General features: G+C 35.4%; 1 protein-coding gene across 12 annotated transcripts in view; it reads left to right on the top strand.

The window, feature by feature from the left end:
• The window catches only part of coro (protein coronin), a 61,596-nt gene that overhangs the window by 14,119 nt on the left and 26,771 nt on the right, over positions 1–20,706 (top strand). For 4 of the 12 annotated variants that reach the window (XM_067086134.1, XM_067086135.1, XM_067086132.1 and 1 more), the window contains exons 2-3: positions 7,870–8,076; positions 14,712–14,747. In XM_067086134.1, the coding sequence (XP_066942235.1) occupies positions 7,870–8,076; positions 14,712–14,747 (243 nt within the window). Of the gene's footprint in view, positions 1–5,253; positions 5,375–7,869; positions 8,077–14,711; positions 14,748–16,459; positions 16,490–16,774; positions 16,802–20,706 lie in introns of those variants that run through there. The other 8 variants (XM_067086141.1, XM_067086139.1, XM_067086143.1 and 5 more) reach the window with 5 other exon arrangements.

The following is a 20,706-nucleotide window of genomic DNA, read 5'->3' as shown; positions in this document are numbered from 1 at the left end:
TTGTAGGCGTAACTCTAACCTCCAGCCCTTAATGGAATATTTCCATAACATGTAGCCTGCCTTTTTACTCTGGTTTTGGTTATATGTACACTAGTGTCCTTTGGTGTCTAATGAAAATGATTTGTGGCTTGTTTTACTTATGGGAGTTAACGTTGGTTTCTTTATTTGTGTAAGGGATTTATATACTGTATTTGAATACAGTATCTCTGTCTGTAATTTCAGCTCAACATTTTTTATGTTTCATATGACGAGCTTAGGTATTTCTGCAGTTAGACATATTTGTGTCTTACATGTTCTTATTTTATTTTAGTTAATAGATTTTTTTTATTTTGCTTTAAATTCAGTCTATACGCAGGTTTTCTTATATTAATGTAGTATTTTCATTGTTTGCTTAGACCTATTTTTTTATTTTTAATCATCACAAATACTATAATGTACTGTATTGTTGGAATTCATTTATGCTTCAGTTCCTATTTTTTCATGCTTCTTTCCAGCCCTAGACTGGATATGGACATTTGTTATCCATCTAACAGTACTAGATTTTGAATTAAAGGAAATGGAGGCTACAGGTAACCAACTACAGTAGAGCCCTTAATTTAATGTAATGGTATTTGTAGTTAGCTTATGTTTTGCTCAACAGCTAGCTTATCATAATTGAAAACTGAATTAGTACTGTGTGCATCTTCCTGCGCATTTAAACCAGAGCTCAGCATTTGCCTTGGTTTTGTTTACTTTTCCTGAGGGTACTTGCAAGGTACTGATTAACAAAGAAATTCCTCCAGAATTGTTGACTCTTCGAGATCAAAGTATTTTTGTCGCCAACTCAGCGTGCTGAGTATATTGTCATTTTCATTTTTAGCACAGAGGGCTTTGGCTAGCAAGTCATGTACTGAGTCGTGGATGTGGGCGGAGGTAGCAGTATGCTTTAAACGGGTGCCAACAGACTGACGTTATAAATAATTCCTTAGGTCATAGATAATGTGGGCTAAACACTGAAAGTAACAGATTATGCAAATAATTGTATGTCACACATGGCTGTGTAATATTAAATGAAAAAAAGAATTCTATAACTAATCAGATTACAGTACTGCCGTATTGAAAAACGCTCCTGGGATGTGAATCTATTTTTGTAAGAATTTTTACTTAGGTACTAAGGGGGTTTTATCCATAACTGTGTGCATAGCGTTTTTATTTTTGTTGCTAAGGCACTGTGACACCTGGCTTGAGGCCGTCCACATACAACAGGCAAAGTTCATGAAAATATCAGTAAAAAATGATAATAAACCACCATTGCATATAAAATATTAAATTGACCAATAAAAATGAACTAATGTCTGTGCATTTAAAGATGAAAAAGTGTGTAAAAGTGAGTTTTGTTAATGTATCTGAAAAAGTAATAGCCTATACAGGACTGTATAGGGAAAACTTAATATGTACAGTATTCTGCATTGTATGCATTTTCCCAATCTGTGTCATTTAGTGTACAATCCTTTTATAGTGTGAATGGTTGATTGGGAGATGGAATATTAGTTACTATTGCTAAATCTTTCATTTGTTGTTAAAGGGCAAACTTTTTTTTTTTTTTTTTAATGATGTTGGAACTACAAAAGCTTCAATGACATATGCTTCAAATGTACTTAAAGCTGAAGACATTTACAGTTTGCATTGCAAGAGGACTGTAGACGAATTATTGCAGCCAGACATTTTTAGCCCAGCACACTAAATTTAAATACTCAACAGCAAATCAGTGAAAGTTGTGAAGTGATTGATACAGGGTACTATTCCGCTTTAATTAGAGGCTTGTATTTGTCACAGGAAACAAGATTAATAATTAATTGCAGATATGTTATCAAAATCATATAGGTCATTTACATCAATATCTAAGATTTATTGTGGTCAAGCTTTTGAGTTGGAGTAGTGTGTAACATAAATCTCATTTAGATAAATGGACAGAGACTCCTAGGCTTGGTATTTGAACAGGAAGTCCTAATATGGTATTGTTTGGCATTTTTTCTGGCCAACAGAAGCTGGGTTCACTTGGGTATTAAGTGTCAAATGAAGCTGCCTTAAAAACTGAGGTATATCTGTAGCTATAGTATTTATATATACATTTTTTTTTTTATTTTGTTGTATAGACAATTTTCATAGGTCTTTAGTACTGAACCCTGTCAACATGGGAATTTGTTTTGGTATTTTTCTGTTTTTATTTAGCTATATAGGTAATTCTCAGTCAGCATGGAAATAATGGTTTATTGCTTGTCTTTCATTTTTTTTTTATTTTGCTCTATAGGTAATATTCATTTATCACTAGTACCAAATTTGCACAATACATCTGATATTATGTACTGAATCTACTGCTATTAATCTGAAGATGTGATTTAAGTATTTTTCTCTAGTACTTGTAGTTTTGACCCTTCATTTGTCTTTAAATATATAGTACTTTAAAACAATAATTGTCAGAAATGTAATGTGTGCCAGTGTTAACAAGTACTGTATTTTTCTTTGTACAGTATTGTGTGTATCAGTCCTTCATCATTATTAGATGTTTTCTATCTAGAAAGGTAATAATATTCATAGATGCCACAGTTACTGCCTCCCTTATCACCTGCATAGGGGTGTTTGCATTAATTAGGAATTAGGTAACCATGTTGTTATAGGGGTGACATCGATACTAATTTGGCATGGTGAAATGGGTCCACCAGTTTTGAGTGTCCTTTGCAGAAATGGAATCTCACAATGTATACTTTTCAAAATTATGGTAGTCCCCCCCCCTTATCCTTGGCAGATAGACAGCACAAATATTTTGCTTAGCTTTCAGTTTAGTTGCTTCATAGGGCACTTGTATTGAAATAGAAGTCTGCTGATCCTTAAAAGTGATCCTAGGTAGCATACCCACCCGAGTGGGGGTGACCCAGGTAGGTTTTTCTGAATACAGTATTTTCAAAAGATGTCTGATGTTCTTTCTCCAAAATTCAGCATATTACCTTGTTATTTCCTGAATTACATTTTACCCGAGGAGCGAGAAGTTCAAATTACAGGGTAATATTCTTCCTTCCCTTGATGCCTGAAATTACTGAAAATTTTATATGCAAGTCCTAAACTTGCTTGAATCCAAGATCCTTGCAATTTGACAGCCAGTATGGCTTATGCATAAATTCAAGTGTTTACTTGTAATGCCTTTATACAGTATAACCAATTAGCCTTTTTCCATGCCAGTGTCTGCAGTGGCTGAGTCCCAAGTCCCTTACAGTTGATTTTATCCTCTTGACCTTTTGGTGATTTTCTAGTGATTTTAAGACTTGCAAATACATTTCATAATTTGTGAGAGAGGTGTGTGTATTCTTGATTCCATTCACAGTTTTTCAAGTAATCAGCAAGGGAAAGTTTTGTGAGTTAGAACCGTGGTATACTGTATTGTCAGTTGTTCGCAGGCGAGTATTATGGGAAGTTTCGTGATTTTCATGGCTACTAGTGTTTGATTGATGAAGAAAACTCATTGTGCATTTAGTCTAGGATGAGTAGTATAGTATGCAGACAACACTACTCTTCGTACAGTAGTTTGCAACACCTTATATGCAAAATGAAGTTCCAGAGAGCATAACGTTGGGCCGTGAAGCCTAGCGCCAGCACTGAGACTTGATTGATTGGGCTCTCTCTGACTGGGTTTCCATCAGTGCTTTTGCTTTGTAAAATAACACTGATATGTAAAATATTTGCCAATACTTTGTTGTGTTTTTTGACTCCAGGCTTTCTGTCCACAGTACTTGAAAATTATCTGGTACCCTCAGAGAACAGAAGTTGTTGTTGAGGTTTTCTGTATGTACAGAGATGGTGCTACAGAACTAATGCCCCATGATTCAGATCTCTTGCACTGTTTCTCTCGGAATACTTTAACTAGCTGTAGGTGATGACCAACTTAAGACAATTTATTTTTTATTTGTGATTTCAACTTCTCAGTAATGCTTAGTATGATAAGACTGTCAAGAGAGTATATCCTGGTTTGGCAGTCTTCAGTAACTTATTTCAATAGGAAACTAATTACTATACTGTATTTTCATATAATTTTCAAGAATAAACGCACTTTTTGTGATAAAACTATTAAAATACTCGGGTATATGCATTTTTACAGGGTTTTTCTGTGTTTAAACTATCAAAATGGGCAGTTCTAAGTGCTTTTAGAGAGGTTTTAAGTATTCGCGGATTTTAGCTATTTGTGGGGGGCGTGTGGGACGCATCCCCCACGAATAACGGGGGTTCAGTGTAAATATTTCCTCGTTTAAAGTAATAGTAATAGTGATAATATTAAAGGGCATGTAGATAATGAATTGTGAGGGCTTGAAAATTCCCAGCAATTATCTTTTTAGAGTTAAGCATCACTATATATACTGTACAGTATTCTTGGCGAATAGATCATTTTCGTCTGGAAAGGAGAGTCATGAATGTCTCGTACTGTTGCAATGTTTGGTACCTTAGGATTTTAATAAGAAAATGGAGACTGAATATGACAGTGATTAGTTTCAAAAGTATTGTACCCAACCCTTTGGAGTTTTGGAATCATGTAAAGATTTCAAACATACAACTTACACTGTAACATTCTTTTGACTATTTTCATTGCATAACCCGACCTCAGAGATATTTTTCGTCTGTCTGACTTGGTATTGCTGGTTTTCTCTGTAGGCTTGTGGGGATTTTAATTATTTTACATTTCATGTCTGGGAGGGGGTGGGGGAAAGGTTGGCCAATGGTTCCCATAATCTTATAAGTTAGTGTGTTCCTGCTTACGCAGATGTCTTGGTAATTTTACTTTCATTATCTTTTAGTGGGCATATGCTAAATATCAATGTCAAACTGCCTTTCTCACTTACTCTATTAAAGCATAAGAAAATCATTCCTCGTTCTACAAACAAAAACCTCTGCATCTCTCTCTCTCTGTTCTGTCTCTTTAAGCGTCTATCTTCTCAGGATGTTGAATAGTTGTGAAACCACAGTCAGAGGATTCTACAGGTCTCGTGATAAGATAACAGGCTGTACTTTTTGATTAGTCATGATTCCAGATATTGGCTTTCTTGACATTTTGATCTTTTAAGTTATTTTTAACCAGTACAGTATAAATATTTCCTTTTCTCCACTGTTCTCAGCTATGCACTTGGGTAGCTTTTGGAATATTGATCTGAAACCTCACAGAGCATTGTAAACTATGGCTGATAAGATGATTACACTACTCTTATCGTATACAGTAATGTGATAAGGTGGCTCTGTTTTAGCTGCCGGTTCAGTGTTCAGGAGTCTCGCTGTTATATATCACTTGTGTCTGACCCAGCTCAGTTTTTCATGTGGATCAGTGTCGTGTTTGAAAGGAGCTTTACTTATCAAGGTAGAGTTGGTTTATCTTTGTGCTGAATGCTTATACATGTACTGTATTTATCTATTTTCTATTTGTACTGTCTTTGTTGAGTACTTTTCAATTTGCCAAGGAAAAGTTTTGGATATTTGCTGCTGTCATATTTCAAATTTTGTTCTTCGAAACGGCTTTTACCGCTTCCGCAACCCAGTATCAATTGTTGTGTCACATGGATTACACTATTCAATATGGAATTTGTAAGCAGGGTTGGGTGTGGTCAGTACTTGAGCACCTTACTCTACTGATATTCCCATTTTTGCTCATGTGAGAAAGGTTTTCACAGGTAGCAATATGTTTGAAAATATTTCATTTGTAGTTTATGGGTGAAACAGTTCATTCCACCCATCACAGGGATATGTCCTATACCTGCTGAAAACAGTTGAAATAATGTAGATTTTATGGCAGTGGGTCCAGTTGTCTCAGACTCTGCGAGAAGTGTATTGTCTTTATCATGTCTCTCTTGCATGTGACCTTCATGCCCCACTTGATTTTACTACTACTTCACTATGCGATCATATTGGGAGTAAGGTGGTGCCAGGCAGATCATGTTAGTCTGGTCGCTTTAGGAAGTTTGATCTAATTCTGTGTTGTTGTAAAGTATTAACCCTTTTGAGGTTCTTATGATGTCTGTTGTCATATTCTATGTGTTGAGAGAGTATTGATAAATTTTTTTTTGCTATTTTGACTGTTTATGTTGTTCTCATATTGTGAGTGTACTGCAATAAAATGAAAATATTATGCTTCAAAATGACACTAGAATCTGCTATTATAGCATGAAAAATACCCATTGAGCAGTAAAATAAAAGCATTGCTGTTGACAGAAGTGAACAGTGCAGTATTCGCCACAGATGTAATTGGGACTCCTGGCATTGCAAAGGGTTAATGACAGAGAAAAAAAAGGCTCCTCTGTTTTGTAATCCCGTCCAACTTCTCTAATTTGACCTTAAACCAAATTTTATCTTTTCATTAAAGAACAAATCTGTTTGGCAAAATTTATAGCTGTCTAGATCAGTGTAAACTGTTTTGGTTCATTATTTTGTAAAATTTAGTTATGATATGTATTACTTATGACAATAATAATAATGATGGTGAGGCAAGAAAATTATCTTCTTTTTCTGTTCTATGTATGAAAGCAGCCTAGTTATATGACCTGCAGTTTTATTTGAATGTGATGTATTATCATATTACTGCACAGGTTTATGAAAAATAAGGGTGTCCGTTTGGTTATCAGTTCAGATTGGAATGCAGACAAACTAAGCCCTTTTATACTTCTCACATATACAGTATTGTTTTGCCAATTCAGAGTGCAGTCAAGTACCCTCACAGTGCTGAATTCTTGCCTAAATAGAGGGAGCTGCAGTTATGTGTTAAGGAATGGAAAAGGAAAATTTAACATTAAATTCACATTACCATTATGGCAATTGTCAATAAAAAACAATTTAGAGGCAGCATTATCCCACTGAGAATTGAGCATACTCGTTTAGCAGATGGTTACCATATTTAGTGGGCCCCCCCCCCCTCATGATCAGGTCATGTCTTTAGAGAATGCAGCATAACATTAACATATACGGGTAATATATTTTGTGAGAATAACAAAATTTCAGTCAAAGCAAATTGTAGGAATAGACGAAAATCCCTCGGTTAAAGTATTTTGAAGCTGTAATGTGAGGAGGTGGAATATACTTGCAATTCTATTCCCCTTTTACAAAACAAATTTTACGTGACTTGGTGGTCTGGTTCAAACTGTTACTGGATTAGTAACCTAGTAATATGGTACTGTACAGTGATGTGCCTGATTGGTTTAAGCCACAACAGTAAGGAGGAGAAATGTCCTCTTAGTTGTTGATGTTATTCTGAATCAAATTTATAGGCTCAGAGGGCTTGCCTGCAGGATTTCTTTGAGAAGTAAAGGGCTGAAATTACTGCAGATTGTGTGCAAAAGATGTTGCAAAAGTTACCTACCAAGTGCCATTCCTGCATGTTGCAAAGGCCCACAAGCAGTGTGTCATGCCATGCATGCTGTAAGTGGTACTTCCCTTTCCCCTCCCCCAGTAGAGCAAAACCAAATTTGGCATAGAAGGGAGATCATCAGTCAGCAGAGAGAAAAACCACATAAAGATTTGGTTATGTTGAGACTAGAAATAAAAGGATGCCCCAGTATTCTAGCAATATTCCAGAGGTGGAGAAAGATTTCCAAGATTGGAAGATGGACAGAAGTTATGTTGGTAGATTTGTAAACTTTTGTGTAAGGGCATTTAGAAATTACTCTGCTAATGAACCTAATTGAACTTGTTTTAGAATTTATCATGAAAGTACTGTACTCTGAGAGTTGTTAATTTGATATACTATTTATTTTATTTTCAGTAGGTAGACTATGATAATTTTTCTTACTGTATGTCACACAGATTGAACTTGCAGTGTTATACATTTTCCGTTTTATGAGGTAATTTTTGTGATTTTTTTTTCAGATGTCATTCCGTATGGTGAGACAGAGCAAGTTCCGACATGTATTTGGCACATGTTTAAAAAGGGAACAGTGCTTTGATAATGTACGTGTTAGTCAGTCGTCTTGTGACTCCACATTCTGCGCGGTCAACCCAAAGTTTTGCGCCATTATAGTAGAATCAGGAGGAGGCGGTGCTTTCATTGTTTTGCCTTTAGCCAAAGTCAATAAGGTAAGAAACATTTTCTTGTTTTGCTGTCACTTGTTATTGATAGAGTTGAGGTTATTTAATGCCATAAACAATATAGTGCACCAGCCTTGTTTTACTGCACAAGTATTTGCAGTTACAGCTCACTGGGCTTCCCTTTTTCCTACTGCTTATCTGGTGATGACCTCTTTGAATTTTGATCTTTTGGGAATGTTCAGGTGCCCAGTCTTTCCCATTGTTTTAAATTGTTATTTTATATAATTATACATCAGTACTGTAGGCAACAGAATTTTTGTAAGAGTGTGTAATGAATTTTTGCATTTTTAATGTCTTGGGTACACCTTTAGTTAGGTTTTGATATCTGTGAAATGTAGTGCTATATTTTGTGGGTATATCTTTTCCATTTTTGGATCATGTGGCATTTTTGGGCAGGTTACTTTTCCCCTCTGAAATGTTACTGAAGTGCCGAGTATTACATGTAATTTGATATAGTCAATGTCAGCTTTACAATCACAGTACTGTATATGATGCTAGTCAGTAAGTAAATGACTCGAGTACAAAGCATAGCAACCAGTTGATCATTTGAATTGCCAGATTTTCAAAATGTGTAACAGTCAGAATTCAAATAGTCTTGCTCATCAGTGCTAGATAGTATGACCCAGATTTGAAGGTTAGCATGTCTGGGGTTTGGTGGCTGACATCTTATGGGTACTATGCCAACTTGTGCTGAAACGAAGACTGCCTCTTGGTGTTCCGTCAGGTAGTCTGTACGCGAACCGTATTGTTTTGTAATTTTGCAGCACTATTTTTAGCAGTGTATGCAGTGGGTGGTTCTAAATTTATTCTTTGCTGTGTATGACCATCAAAATCCTCCTGTTTTAAGCCTTGCGTAGGTGGTGGCATGATAGAATGGTCATGGCTGGGAGCCAAATAGGCTCTCTGGTTCCCCATGTCTCTTTCTCTGTCTTTTTTCTTGACTACCGTAGACAGTTACACTGTCATATATTGCACTAGTGACACCACATGCCTTCTGCTCGAATGACTCACGTGCAGAATACACCGTCTGGAGTTGTATTCTCGGTGAAACTGACTAAACTTGGACCCGTGTAAGTGAGTACTGAATCAACTGCTGTTGGATGTTGCATCATATCAAAAATACAAGAATTGAAAATCAAGAAAAGGATGTGAGTACTTAAACTAAAGGAAATCACGTGATTTAGATACTTAATTCTCCGTGTGAGGTACAATAAACTTTGGGGAGGGAAAAGTCGCAATTATTGAAAATAGCCACTGGTGAAGGCATTTGGTACTTCAAATAGGTTCAGTGAAAGTATTTATGGTAAACTTCAGTACAGTATAGGGATTTTTTTTTTTTGTAATTTTATCATTGTTTTTAACTACAGTAATTAATAGTACGTAGTGAAATGTGAAAATGTGTGGCAGTGTATTGTTTACTCTCTCTCTCTCCCTCTCTCTCTCTCTCTCTCTCTCTCTCTCTCTCTCTCTCTCTCTCTCTCTCTCTCTCTCTCTCTCTCTCTCTCTCTCTCTCTCTGTCTGCTGTTGCATTTATATCTCATGTTGAATAGTTTGTCATAAAATTATATCCTAGTTTCCTTCATGGTTATAAATATTTATCTAGGGTTAAAGTACGTATTATCTTTAGAAAATTGATTCACTATCTCCAGTGGAGTAAATCTTGAAATGTGACTGAATTTGAATGCTGTATGCGAGAAGCTTAGGTGTTGAAGGTCTATTATTACAACAGTAATTTTGCTTTATTTGTAGTGTTGTTATATGATGTGTAGAATTGGACTACAGTCTGAGATATACTCTCAATGACTGATTTGATCCTAAATTTTAGAATGATTTATCAGTTGCTATAAAAAGAGACTAATTGTGCTTACCTATGGTTAAATTTTCCTTGACACTGATCAAATTTGTAGTGATCATCTTATTAATGGCTTTAAATTGGCATTGTTTGAAATTACTTGGCAGTCAAGCCGTTGGCTGATGTAAGATAAATTTCAACAGTTGCCTTGATGGGCACCATTAGGACCTTATCAGTGCTGTGTAGCCAGGAAAATATAGTGTGTCTCCCTTCCATTTTGGTCACAGTTATAATGTTCATACTACCGGGAACTAAAACGCCACCTCGTGTTCTTACTGAAAATACATACTGGGCACTGCTTCAAGATTGGCCGCCCTGCAGGCCTCTGAGGAATGTACAGGAAGTCTCCATTTTATTTTTGGGGAAACTACACTTCCCATTTTAATGGCCTTGGCTTACTTGTCTCTTCTAGCCAGTAGAAATTACACTAAAAAAGTAGCCAGAATGTCCTTGTCTTTTATCTTATTGTTTCACTGGTTTTTGTATTTAAATTCCCTTTGTTTGCCATTGTTTCTTTGAAGAAGAAAAGGGAGATTTTCTCTTATGTTTGTGCTGTGTGAAAGCCCTTTAGTTTATCTTACAGATGTTGTTCATCTGGGTTATCAATGATTGGCCTTTTTTAATGTTCGTGCAGTATTGGAGAAGGAGACTTGGACGAAATTTGGCAGTGCTTGCTGGTGCTGTATTCATCTTCATTCCCCTGGGTGAAGATTTTTGTATGTTTTATCTCCTATAGCTTCATGCAGTTTGTAGCCTTTTTTCGTGTTGGAATCAAGAACAGAGTAGCCACAGAAATGTTGGTCATGTTTATCTCTGTGTATTCACAGTGATGTGGAGCTTGCTCTTAGGCAAGATGACTTTTAGGTCATGTATATGTGTATATATATTATATACCTATTATAGATTTTATTTAAGGATCTCCAATGCAACAGTTATTGTATTTTTTTATTAGGCTTGCCGTTGCATTTTCAGAATGAAAAATGGTGATACTGTTTCGGCTTTGTACGACTAAATACCACTCCATAGTCTGGGTAGGTTAGTAAAAATATGTACAGTATTCAACTTAGGAAGTTTCTCTAATGTTTTGTGATTGTAAAAAATCTTGAAAGAATTTAGCAACATTAAACTTTCGTGATTGACAGTGTCAAAGTATTTGCTAGAAGCACATGGTAAAATTATCATAATTTTGATGGGGAAAGAAATTTATCTGAATTCTAACGACAAAAAACCAGAGTATGTGGTGCGGCAACACCGGTGCTTTTTGTACTCCCTTGCTGCTTCGAATGCCTGACATACTTGAGGATTTTGTGTTAGTCTGCAAGGAGACATCCGAACTGGCAGTGGTTAGAGGAAGTTCAGAGACTGTTGTAGAATGTTAACTGTCAGGAATTAAGAAATAGGAAATGGCCATTTTGTAGGTGAGGAGAAACTAGAAGAAGGGAATTGGAGTTTGAAAAAAAAGATTCAAAATTGGCCTACGTGAACTTGCAATATGGAGATGTCTCATTGAAGGAAAAATAAAAGTGATTGGTCATAGCAGCTTTATACAGTATATGGGTAACAACTATGAATAACTGAGTCTAACAGTTGGATGCTTTGAATTGGTAGTCTTGTTACTTTGGCAGTTATCTTACAGTGGACAAATGAAATATGAAAAATACATATCCTAGATTTTCATTTTCTGCAAAGCATTTTATAAATGTTATGTAGGAGAATGATCAAGTCATACAAATTTGGGCTTCATGAATTTAAAATGGACATGACAAAGTAGATGACAAAGTAGATGGTGTGCTATTTGATACAGAATTGTAAAAAGAATTCCAGTTACCACTTAACTTGGGGTTATTTTGTATTATGATAAGTCAGTCATCACATTGTGAAATGACTAAACTTTGTATATATTCATAAATTCAATCTAACAGGAAAAGCAATTGGCTCACACTTGGAAAGTTGGGAATTTCATTGAAGGTTATGTGCTCAGTTCAGAGAAATCTTGTTCTCAGCAGAAATTGTAGTCTGTAGGTTGGCTGAGGATCTAGTTAATAGAAGTTAAATTTCTGAGATTGAAATTGTGAAAGTTTGGACATTTATCGTCATGAAACTTTGTTGTTAGGTTATCTTGAGCATCAACTCTGTGATCACTAAAATAAATAATTCGCTGTGCATTTGTTTCTATCGTAGTTTTCAGCCATTGCAAATGGTGACCTTTCATATAATTTGGTAGTTTTCTCCATTACAAATGCTTTCCAATACAGGCAGTGCCCGGTTACCGGTGATCGGTTTTACGGCGCTTGTCTGGTGACGACGATAACTGGATTTTCGGTGCTGATCTCCAGTTATCGGCACCGATCCCCAGTTATTGGAACCGATCCCCCTCTTAACAGTGGTGCTGATTCACGGTTATCGTCACCGATAACTCGATATCGGTGCTGATAACCGGTGGTCTGGGCTGTTACCGCTGATTTTTTATTATCAGCGATTTTCGGTTATCGTCACGTCATCGGGAACGGAACCCTTTCCCATAACTGGGGACTGCCTGTATCTCTTCTCATTTTGTATTATTTATCCGTTATAAATGTCATTCCCCCTGGCTAACAATTTGGAATACCATTGATGATCTGTAAGCTTGGTTATTCTTGCAGATTGGCACACTTGTGTGTAGGCTGTCTGCAGGGGATTGCTCCTTGAACTATAAATAGCCATAGGTTCCTGGGTGAGAGCATGTTAACACATATAGCCTACTGTAGTACCCAGTTTGCTCTGCTATTTTAAAACACTAGTTGTAGAGTCTCTACATGTATTACATGGTGGTAATATTATAGAGATTAGGATTATTCATAAATTTATCATGTCTCCTTGCTTTTTTATATCAATAGATTTATTGAAATATTTATTTTAGAAGGTTAATGAAGAATTCCAACTGTCATTAGGCATAATAGTACTGGTGTTTTAGATCAATGTTTCTCATGTTAATGAAATCTTACTCTTAGGATTATTCATAATGAAATTGTAAATTGGTATTACAACAAAAGTATGAGTTCCATTCTTATTGGTTTTGGAGTATGTGGCGATTATTCCCTGCCATTAAATGGTTCTGAGGGAGCAGCAGGCTTGGCCATAACAGAAGCAGGGAACCTCTCTAAACCAGTGAGTTCAGACACGTCTATATTTAGATGCAGTGGAGATCCCCAGAATAGCTTGGTGTAACTCCACTGACTTGAAAGGATGTATCGCATTTTCAGAATTTGGGGACCTCTTGGGTTTAGAGAAGATATTGAAGTCCCTTGGTCTTATTGTAAAAATCTGAGAGAGTAAGCTGGTAACGTCTGTGCACGGGATTGTCGTGCATGGTTGCAGTTATAAATAAATCTAGTGAGGGGTTTTGGGGTGACTGTACTGGCCCCTCCTCTGCCTCTCAGTCTGTATTCCTTTAGCAGCCACCCTCTTGTAAGTTTTGTCTAGTCTTGTTTCGAGTAGACTTTTGGATTTTGTTTTAATGTTTTTTTTTTTCATTACTTTGGTGCTATTACTCTGCAATGGTTGAGTCTTTAATTTTTAGTCCATTTCAAATCACTTAGTCGAAGTTGAAAACTTGAGAAAACACACATGAAATGCATTTAAATTTGGGTATAATTTGGGAGACTTTTTTCCCCAAAAGGTTTCACAGTTCAAAAGGGAATACAAGACCCATAATGATGCTATGATTGTGGCTCTTTGGAGTTCGATTGTGAGAGGAATATCTTCACATCCTCAAGAAATTGTAATATATGTGGAATGTGATAAAAAGTGTTTTCCATCATGGATTTCAAAATTCATACTGAAGATCAGATAAGAACTTTTAATGCATTTAGAGGGTTAAATGCACATACAAATTTGTTAAATTTCCTTGATAGGCAGGTTTTTGTTTACCTGTTAGAATTGTGTGTGGGATTTATTTTTATCATTACATCCTGAATTGGTCTCTCATCTGTTTTATTGGAGATTTTAGTCTTATTACTGTACCTCATTTACGGGCGATGGTTTGTAGATTGAAGCATCCACTGAATACTTTTCAAAGAATTGCCAAAGTTGCCAGAGTTATTTGGGAACATTGCAGCACTAATTGGTGGAAAATATCTTGGAGGGTGTTAGCTGTTTAAGTTGAAGTTACTTATCATTTTATCCTCTACTGTAATTCAGCTGCCTTATTTTGCCCCTCGGGAATTGATTGGCTGATAAGATTTTTAGTTTTATTTTACCGTGAGTGTCTGGTTTCTAAGCATATGAAGGGAAAAATTTGATGACTTCGTTACAGTTGGTTGGCAAATGTCAAAGATGCCAGCATCCCCACCTGCCTAGCATGAAAATTGCATTTTCCTTTATGTCCCTATTTTATTTTTAAATCTTGAGTTGAGGGACCATTAGGATTCCTGAAGTTCTAAAAAGACGATTGTGCCATACTTGAATGGCTATGAAAGAAAATGATGTGAAAAATATTGACTGGTGGAAAAAATTTAGATGTTAAATGATGGTATGCATTATATATTTTAAAGTATGCTGAAGTAATTTCAAAGGAAGTGTTTTAATTTGATAAATAGTGGAACGTTTTGAAGATGTTGACTTATTTCTGAGATGTGATCTGTACTTAGAAGGCGTTTTTTCAGAATGAGATGTTTACTCTTACAGAATTTGCAATGATTGACATACAGTTGTATGGGATATACCGAATTGTGTTACATTGCTAGTAATGTGCTTTTTTAGTTTTACCAAGAATTTAACTTCAAATTTGCAGGAGGGAAAGTGGGAACCTGATAGAAAAGGTGCTTTGGTAAGTCATCTGAATTGCATAGTAGCCACGTAGGATAGATGACTGAACTCACACGGATGGAATTCTGAAACAGTTTGTGATAAAAGTTCTGCTCTGCGATGATGACAGTTTCATATCTGAGTTAGCCTTACAAGTGTTGCGGTTACTAGAGACCATACTGTAATTAATTTGGACTTGCAGTGCCAATTTAGACTGTCATACAGGCTATTGGGGGACATTGGAAACTATTACTAGTATGGGTATCAATTTTCTCAATTTTTTGCTTGTTGATAAGCAAGCTGGTGCAGGGATTAGGTATTTAGAAAAGAAAAATGCAAAGAATCCCCAAGAGTTTAGTTAAATGACAGGAACACATTTGGAAAGTTTAAGTTACTAAAGTTGGTTTTTGAACTACTTTTGCTTCCTGTTTTCCATTCAGTATTTTGAAAGTGTAATGTATTATTTTTATTTGTAACAAATATTTTGAGTACGTTACCTTTGGTAATGGACTTTATATCATATCAGGACAAGATTTTTAATTTTTGCCCTGAAATTTTATTTTTTTGGAAATTTTTTTAGTGCAATATTTTGCATTAAATTTTTAAGCCATTTGCATAATTTTGATATCTGCTCATCTGTATTGCTTTAAAAGTGCAATAGTTATCCAGGGAGAGTCAGGTAGTGGCTAGAATATAATGTAATGAGTTTTTTTTTAAAGAACAATGTGTTTGCATAGACAAGTCAGTGATCGGGTTAAACTCTCTAGTACAGTATAAATAATGTAAACTACTTTGAAAGGCATGCTTGTTTTTAAAGTTTCGTATGCTAAAGAAAATTGGGCTTTGCAATAACTAAGGAGAGAGGGATCGGCTACACCGTAGTTAAGCAATGGATAAGACGATTATGCCGTAGTTTTTAATTTAAACAATCATAGGTTAAAAAATCTGATGGTGGCAAGTTCTTATTTAGCAAAATCTTCCGACAATTAAGTTTTTAAGAATTTGCAATTAAGATTCCCGTATAATCGTTTTTGTATAACAGTATTTGACCAAACAAAGGGTGTCTGATTAGTGTTAAAAATTTTTTTTACTTTGTTGTTTAGCTGAAGTATTCTTGATAATAGATAAATGTTGTGCAAAAAATTGATGATGTTAGAATATATTAACTGTTCTCTCTGAATAACTGTTGTGTTCTTTTGTGTTGTAAGAAGGGCATAATGTGTGATTTAATTCATACAGTGTGTTGTTTGCATCTTATTAAACTTTTTGTGTTTTTAATGTAGTGGACACACTCCATTCTCTTGGGGATTCTTTAGAAGTTAGGTTCTGTGAGCCATATAAATATGGATAATATTTCCATTTGTCTCAAGATATTTATGTGAAACTTAGCCATGAGAAGAGTTTCATGTGTTTAAGAGATTGAGTAGGAACTTTGGTCAGCCACCTATTTGAGGCTGAAACCAAGTTGTGACGGGCTGAATTCAGAATCAAATCCTAGTTTCTAAATTTTTTTTCTTTTAGTTTAACCCTGTTTTGATTTTTGTTATAGAATTCACAACAAGAGTGACCAAGAAGTATGTATTTCCTTGTATTTTCTAGATTTAGCAAGCTAAATTTTTTTAGAATGCATTTATGAAATTTGGGTTATTACTATATTAATAGTTTGGTAACATCATCTGTACACACTAATAGTTTACTGTGTTGGTACTGTAAGGTGTTTGAATGTTTTTGCAGACTTATGTCTCGAAGAAAGCGGCAGCTATGGTGAGTTAGTGTGGAAATAGTGGGTAGGGATATTCCGTACATTTTTGAAGGAATATCTGTATATTATACTTGATGTCTTCCACTAACAACTCATTAGGACAATAGATGTGTCCAGTAATATTAGATGCATATTTTGGATTAATTTACTTAGGGTGTTAATTCATAGTATCAGTTTTTTTTAGGTAACCATATTAATCAGTGGTATTAATCAATGGTATAAGTTAAGCAAGGCACCATGAATTCAGTGCAGGTGTATACTTTTAAGTTGTTTGAATGTTCTTGCAGAGTATAGTATTCAAGAAAGCGTCTACGGTAAGTGCTGGAGGTAACCAGTAGGGAGGTGATGATGACAATTGACTCTCTTTGAGTACTGTACATTCTTTTTTTTTGTGTGACTAACTTAAAGCTGCAAAAGCATCTTAGGAGCAAATTGAACCCTCGTCCTTAATGTGGGTATCAGGTGTTTGATTGGTTGTCCTAGAGCTTAAGTGTTATTTTATTATATATAAGCTGTAAATCATTACAGTTACCACTTTTAAATAGGCCCAAATTATTTTCTTTATGGCAGATTTTGTGCCACCGTAGGACTGCTTTTGTTAGATACTTTGGTGACTGAGCATTCAGTTGTTCCTATCTAAATCATCATTACCAACTCTTGTACACTTTTCTTTTCCTTTCTCCAAGCACTTTATACTGACACTTTCAATTTGATGTGCTCTTACATTCACTAGCTTTTTTTAATGACATCAGTTTCTGGTATCAAGAGTTTCTAGTAAATATCTAAATCTGTACACCTACCTTAAATGGTACAAAAATTATACAGCTACTTAATCTTGTCACGTTCATCCGGACACATTTGTTACAAATTTCAGAGAATTTAAAATTTTTGGGAAAAAATTGTAATTTGACAGTGCAAAAGGAACTTTGAAGTATCCCTTTGCCCTGCCCTTGGCTGCATTATTTGCCGTATTTTACTCTTCCTCTGATTCATATGGTCACTTCCTAATTTGTCCAACTTCTTGAAAATTTTTTTTTCCTAATTTCACTCCTCGGGTAAAAGTATAGTCAGGGGTATATATTATACACTATACTGTATAGATAAGTCCATTCTCCTGCTGGGGTGGAATTTTTTTTTTTTAAATCATTTAGAAAAATACATTGCTGTATTATTAATAGTAGAGTGATTGTAATGTTTCCATTCTTAATATTCGACTTGGGTATTCTTTCTATTAAATGATGAACCATTCAGCTGAAGTTTACTGGACTACACAAACGTTGCTTCTTTGCTGGTGATGGACGTGTCTTGAATTCATATAATTCCAGGAATATTACGTGAGGTATTCCAGAATTGAATGTCCCTGTAAGGACCAGTGCTGTTACTGCAACTCAAGTAGCACACTGTAGGGTGTTTGCAGTGTCCCCCCAGTCCCTGGCTGCATCCACTTTTTAAAAGCCTTTTACTTTACGTCCGTCCTTTCTTCAGTCATGCTGGCCAACATCCCTGACTATTACTGTGGGTCCTTGTATTTCATCTCCTTAATTTTTTGGTACTCTCTATCTTGCTGTCCAACCACTTGAGCTCCCCCTTTTCACTGTCTTAATCACTTAATGGTCAAAAGTTCCCCAGTGCTTAGCCTGACAACCTAAATTTCATAATATCAAGTCTGAGTTGAAAGCCTTCCCCAGTCAGATCTTTACAAGTTGATGGTTGTGAAGCATTCTCATCTATATACGAACTGTGATTCAGTAGCTGTTTGGAGTGCTTTTAGAGCAAGAGCATAATTCATTGACTAAAAAATTATTTGGCCTAATTAATTTTTGTAAATAATCATTCACCATTTGCTATTAGACCCATTTGACTTCCTGAGGCCAAAATTATAAATGTCACCATCCCTTTAGTAATGGAACTTCCTCCCCCTAGATTATGCATAGATTTTGAAGATGCTCTATTAAGCAGCACATAGAATATATTGAATACAACGAAATTGCTAGCACTATGCAGCAGGTTTCGATGATTCCCAGTTTGACAGGGTTTTCCTTACCAAATATTTTGTCGGTTTTCACAGCTGAATTACCTGGACTTATATTTCATGCTAATTATATTAAAAATGTACCCTTGCCAAAGTTTGTGGTGTTCAGTAATTCTGCAGTGAAACAGAAGCACTTACAGTTTGTTGTAAAAATTCTTATGCTCAGTAGGTCCAAATTTTTTCCCTCACTTAAATGAAGATTGTATTATGTCAAACTGTGTTTGATCTTTACTCAGGAAAACATTAAAGGAAACCCTGGTGCAGAAAAACCAGCCACATCTGCAGTGCTGAAGACAAGGTTAAAAAGAAGTTCCCTTACATGAATTACTATATCACCATCCATTGTAATTAGGCAGTAAGTGGGAGACTTCCTCGATTGATGAAACTGGTAACAAATCAAAGGTCATGAAACTCAGAATTGTGGGATTCCTAAGCAAAGAAAGAAATTTTAGCTGGATGGTTTGATCAAACCAATTTTTTTGTAGTAAAAGAAATACAAAGAGACACAAAAGTGAAGTTGTATTGTCTTTGCCAAGAACATAACTTGGTTGCTGGCAGTCGTCCCTTGTAACTAAATCCCAATTTGTTGAGAAAATGTATCACTGTACAGATTAATTTTAAAGACTTTCTGTGACTGCCCTCATTTCAGTTAACAGTGAATGAGTGGTCTGACCTAAATTCCTAAGAAATCTAGAAAATAGCCAAAATGTCACTCTAATAATATTCCTGAAGTGATAATTTATGAAGTATGTACTACAGCAATGTATATTTTTTCCACGTTTCCTTTTTGGTGGGGGGGGGGAACAAACCATTTATACTACCCCTGTAGAAGTTTGTGGTTTCAGCATAGTAGGTTAGCTTAACTAATTTTTGCAGCACAAGTTTTATTTTTCTTCCAAACTTGAGAATTAGGATCCTACAAGCACTGAAAATGTTTTGGTACAATTATCCAAATTTTTTTTTTTTTATCCAGCATAGGTGAGATTTAAGTATCCTCAAGTTAATAATGACTTGGACAACATCAGTTTAATGGAACTATTTTACTGAGTTAAGACACTTACTATATTTAAATATTCATTTGATATATGCCATGTGAAGATCCCAGTTACACATGAAAGAGCACATTTTCCCCTTTCCTCCTTATCATATCTTTGTTCCAAAACTACTAGTACCTAATTTTTTAAAAACTTCTTTATGATTGAACTTAAAACTTTTAATCTTTGCTAGTCATGTAGTATTTACATTTCATTTCATAATTCCATGGGAGATGCAGAGTAGCAAAATTGTCATCTTCTCTGTCCTTATTCTTGGTGTTTGTTGTGACTTTTGTCGGTGGAAATGTAAACATTGGATGAATTCTTGTCAAGTTGTGTTTGTAGTTCATGTGATGTGTATTGGGTAGGTTCTCTTGATCACAGCACATTAGTGGAGGATTTTTCCACTGGTGTTGGAATTTAACGTGAAGAGAAGTTTCTTGTGTGTTGTAATTTTTATAATGTTTGTCACACAGCCTGTTAGATGGAATTTTTTCGCTAAGATTCCATTTTCTCCAGTTGGCGTGTAATGTATCATCAGAAGCCGTGAAGTTTTATCTTGTACTAAATTTGAAATCAGATGTGACTGAGCAAGTGAAAAATAGATTTAGTGAAACTAGGTTGGAATTTACTGAATTTTAGCCAGTTCTATATGTGGGTGAATGTTAAAAATGAGGTGTTTCTTGTTTATAGTGCCAATCATTGTCATCATCATCAGAACCATAATAACCGAAAATAACTGCATGCTTTTGATAAAGTTGATGTAAGTTGTTTTCCTTTAGTTTTAACGTTGTCTCTTGAGGGGTCTGTCGCAAATTAAATATAACATATGTCTTCTTAAGTGGTTATGGGGGAAGGCAGCTTTAATCTTTTGAGATGGGCTGCTGGTGGTTTCCCTTTGGTCCTGGAAGTCATCATTAAAGTTGCCCTTTGAATAATTAATCATCTACAGTAGTTGAATGAACAGCACTGACGTCGTGAAACACTGTGTTCTTCCCTTTGTTGTTACAGTACATCTTTCACTTGGAAAGTTCGTGTACACTTTATTACAGATTTCTAATTCATATACCTCTTTCTCTCTCTCTCACTCTTAATGATGAGAAATATAAAAATTTGACAGCAATTGATTTCACTTCAAAGTTTTGTAGAAGCA

This window comes from Macrobrachium rosenbergii, chromosome 42, assembly GCF_040412425.1.
Source record: "Macrobrachium rosenbergii isolate ZJJX-2024 chromosome 42, ASM4041242v1, whole genome shotgun sequence".
NCBI classification, from domain to species: domain Eukaryota; kingdom Metazoa; phylum Arthropoda; class Malacostraca; order Decapoda; family Palaemonidae; genus Macrobrachium; species Macrobrachium rosenbergii.
Note: the sequence above shows the minus strand (reverse complement) of the source record. Positions and strands in the feature narration are given on the sequence as shown.